The following is a 3734-nucleotide window of genomic DNA, read 5'->3' as shown; positions in this document are numbered from 1 at the left end:
GGGACTGGAATATCCTTTTACATTTCTTCCGAGCATAGGTGGTTATGTTGCAGCATGGCATCAGTCAACCCACCAGTCCCGTTTCTCAAGCAATAGCAGACGGCACATGTATAACGCCCAACGGTTACCGAGGTAGTTTGACTGGAAAGGGGCTTTAACAGGTTCAACTAGGTCATCGCAGGAATCCTTTCTTTGTTAATCGCTCTCTGTGGCCAGAATTCATTGAAAGAATATCTGAACATGTTCAAACGCTACAACGGATTCGAAGCACCCGATGGCCAATGGTGACCATAACCAGGACTGCTGGTGTCATTGAAATCACCCAACGTCGACACTGCATCCACCTTTCGTGTACCCCCCCCCTTCTCTCAAACTGCCTATACTGCGAATAAGACGTACTGCTGAATACGCTGCAGCTTCATGAATGCATTGTATGCTGACATTGAGTGATTGATATGGAATGCATGTGAGGGACTTTGCCCCCGGCTGCCTTGCGTGCAAGACAGCCGAGGGCTCGTGTTATCGTTCGAAAGCTCGCGGTCATCCCCTTTGACGAGCGTCATAATGTTCGTATGCTTCTCGTCTCCTTCTCAGGGCTACTGCATATCGAGCCCACGGCCATTTGTCGGGCAGGCGCACCTTGGCGAATGCCCAGAAGTATCGGAGTCGTGCGCAGGTGATGCATCCGTCGTCCACCAGCACGTACGCTGTCTTGCGGCGGTCGAGAGAGTGTGGGAGCAATCCTTGTCGGTGGTGGTAAGGGCAAACGACGCCTTTCTTCGGTCTTGTGCCGAGGGAGGAGAAGCAGCATCTGCAAAGTTCGACTTCGATCTTCCAATAACAGCCCCATACGCACATGATGCGCTTGCGGTGCAGGCCGAAATCGACGTCATTGATGAGAGCCGGACAGAAGAAATCAGTGGTGTAGACGTATTATAGAGCGCGGTGGCCCGGCGTTTCGCGTTGAGATCTTTAGGGTTACAGTGGTGGTCAGAGTCAAATAAATGTCAGCGATTGATTCTCCGGAATCATGACACCACGAATAAGGTTTTGTTCGGCGGTATAAAATCAGACCCAACTCCGATGCTATGCAAACAACATTTTATCCGTTTGCGCCCCTCTGCCCTCACAAGGTGCGACTGCCTATGCCACTCTTCAGCCCCTCGATGACGACTCCCCACCGGCCGCCGAGCCCCTTCTCCTTGACGGCCTCAGAGTACCTGCCCGTCGCGAGCTTGCGCATGAGCAGCGTATCCTGTGCGTTCTTCAGCCTCTTGCCATCGCCTTCGAGAAGGTAAGTTTCCAGCCACGCCTCCTCGTCCGCATCGAGCGACAGCCCGACGAGTTCAATAGCGCGGCGCGCCGTGTCATCGCCTGCTTGTGCATCAAGTACGCTCGACACGAGACGGCAGAAGAGCTGCTCGCGCACGGCAGCAGGATGAGTGCGCGAGAACGCCAGGGCCTCAGTGACGCTCGCGAGGGCGAGGGCGTTGAAAAGCAACTCGAGGGCGTCGTGCGTCTTGAGCACAGGCTGCACCGTGTGGAAGTAGGCGAGCGCGAGCGTGGGGTTGTTCCGTGCGAACGTCGTCACAATCTCGTCGGCAAAGTCTGGGGTCAGCGAGGGGTGCGTGACGTGCTCGAGGGCGCGCTGTCCGAGTTTGTCAGTTGCGGCTTGCTCGCCTCCCTTGGGGGGCCTGTCTGTTCACCATACCTCGAACTTGTGGTGGTCCAGAAGCCAGAGGCCCTTCATGAAGATCTGGTAGTTCTTCGGCACACCGGAAGCGTTCGCGAAGCGTGTTGAGAACTGCGCGCGGTTGTCGTGGCCGTCGGTGTCGAGGAGCAGGTAGTAGAAGATGGACAAGCGGTGGTGCGTTGAAATGTCGGCTTCACAGAGCGTCTTGTGTAGATTTCGCAGCGCAGTGTCATTCTTCGGAGGATAACTCTTTGCTGAGACATGTTAGAAGGGCGTCGCGACACGCTTGTCTGCATGTTCAAGTAAGTACCTTTAGACAAGCCCAGGGCGTTCAAAACGCGGTCAATGAAGAGAACACCGCCAGAGCCCTTGCGGAAAGCCTCGATCTCCTGGAGAGCCTGCTTGTTGTAGGGGTTTCCTACAGGAGACCCGAATACATCGTCAAAGTTGGTGTAGTCAAGCATGGCTGCGGCGAAAGGGAGGATGGCCAATGGCTACTGGCGATGTCGCGACAAAATCGTCTGTGGTGTTGAGGTGCAGACCAAAGCTCCCCACTCTCCATAGCTCAACCCCTTCGCGAATTCACGTGATGACGTAAAGTGGCTAGTGCCGAAGCAGTGGCTTCTTGTGGCTTGTTTGTTTACAATCGCCCGCCTAATCTGGCCGAAATCAAACAAAGGTGGGGGTAATTCAACACCACCAACACCGACTTTCACCATCAACACCGCCAATTCCCCATTTCCCGTTTTCGCGTCACTCATTTCGTCACGTCGCGATCGCTTTCATTTTCCTCGCAGACGAGATCACGGCACCAAACATCATGTCGGCAGCAGAGAGACCGCGCCGTTCGCGGCGGCAGGCTACCATTGTTGAATCCTCAGACGAAGACGAGATTGGCAACACCACCAAGGCGCAGGAGGAAGATCTCGAAGAATTCACGCCAGCGCCCGCGCGCAGCCCAACACGAAAGCCGCGGAGGAGTGTTGCTTCCACCGTATCCTCCTCCACACCCACAGCACCACGGTCACGCGGCAGGCCTAAGAAGAGCATGTCCAACGTGTCTACATCCACCATCGAGCCGAGCCAGGTATTCGACCCTGAAACAACCATTGCCGAACCAGAGCCTGAGAAGAAGACTCCCTCCCCAAGAAAACGCAAAAGCGTCGCACCCCGAGCCTCCAAGGCAAAGACGCCAGATCTTGAAGCACCCCTAGCTACGCCCAAGCCCTCAGCTTCTCCCGATGCATCAAGGCTGCATGCCATTCCGCTGGCTGATATCACAACTGCGAGCGTCAATGAGCAGCCGTCTTTCGTCGACGAAAGCCAGTCGGCAGTGAAGCCTATTCACGCCATGGACACGGTTCTTGAGAAGCCGATGGACATTGTCCTCAAGTCGCGCAACATGACGGTGCCCATCGTCGAAAACACCATTGCGAAGCCGCGCCTTGTTATCACTCACTTGGTCCTGACCAACTTCAAAAGTTACGCAGGTCGCCAGGAGGTCGGTCCCTTCCACGCGTCCTTCTCTTCAGTCGTCGGGCCCAACGGTTCCGGCAAATCCAATGTTATCGATTCACTGCTGTTCGTGTTTGGTTTCCGCGCCAGCAAAATGCGACAGGGCAAGCTTTCCGCACTCATCCACAACTCGGCGCAGTACCCTAATCTTGACCACTGCGAGGTCTCGGTTCACTTTAAGGAGGTCATTGATCAGCCCAACGGCCCGCCCCTCGATATTCCCGATTCCATTCTTACTGTGTCGCGCAAAGCGTTCAAGAACAACTCAAGTCAATACTATATCGACAACAAGTTGTCCAACTTTACGACCGTGACGACTCTTCTCCGTGACCGCGGCATCGATCTTGATCACAAGCGGTTCCTCATTCTCCAGGGCGAGGTCGAGTCGATCGCGCAGATGAAACCCAAGGCGGCCAACGAACACGACGATGGCCTCCTAGAGTATCTTGAGACATTATCGGCACTTCCAAATACAGACGCCAATCGAGAGACAGCAGCGAGTAGAGACACTCACGACATCTGCATG

At 55.0% G+C, this 3734-nt stretch overlaps 3 protein-coding genes across 3 annotated transcripts in view; 1 reads left to right on the top strand and 2 right to left on the bottom strand.

Moving 5' to 3' along the window:
- Positions 1 to 563, bottom strand: part of VDBG_03561 (CMP/dCMP deaminase) — a gene marked incomplete at both ends in the record, with an annotated part of 1366 nt that extends 803 nt beyond the window's left edge. Inside the window, one exon of the mRNA XM_003005562.1 lies at positions 400 to 563. Within this exon, the coding sequence (XP_003005608.1) occupies positions 400 to 563 (164 nt within the window). The remainder of the gene's footprint in view (positions 1 to 399) is intronic.
- Positions 564 to 1126: 563 nt separating this feature from the next.
- Positions 1127 to 2157, bottom strand: VDBG_03560 (conserved hypothetical protein; the record flags this gene model as incomplete). Its single annotated transcript, XM_003005561.1, has 3 exons — positions 1127 to 1648; positions 1712 to 1947; positions 2004 to 2157. The coding sequence occupies 3 exons, from the start codon at positions 2155 to 2157 to the stop codon at positions 1127 to 1129; spliced, it is 912 nt and encodes a 303-aa protein (XP_003005607.1).
- A 356-nt stretch (positions 2158 to 2513) lies between these two features.
- VDBG_03559 (conserved hypothetical protein) overlaps positions 2514 to 3734 on the top strand; it is a gene marked incomplete at both ends in the record, with an annotated part of 4492 nt that continues 3271 nt past the window's right edge. The window contains one exon of the mRNA XM_003005560.1: positions 2514 to 3708. Coding sequence (XP_003005606.1) covers positions 2514 to 3708 — 1195 coding nt within the window. The remainder of the gene's footprint in view (positions 3709 to 3734) is intronic.

The sequence above is a fragment of the Verticillium alfalfae genome, genomic scaffold, assembly GCF_000150825.1.
Source record: "Verticillium alfalfae VaMs.102 supercont1.4 genomic scaffold, whole genome shotgun sequence".
Classification (NCBI taxonomy): domain Eukaryota; kingdom Fungi; phylum Ascomycota; class Sordariomycetes; order Glomerellales; family Plectosphaerellaceae; genus Verticillium; species Verticillium alfalfae.
Note: the sequence above shows the minus strand (reverse complement) of the source record. Positions and strands in the feature narration are given on the sequence as shown.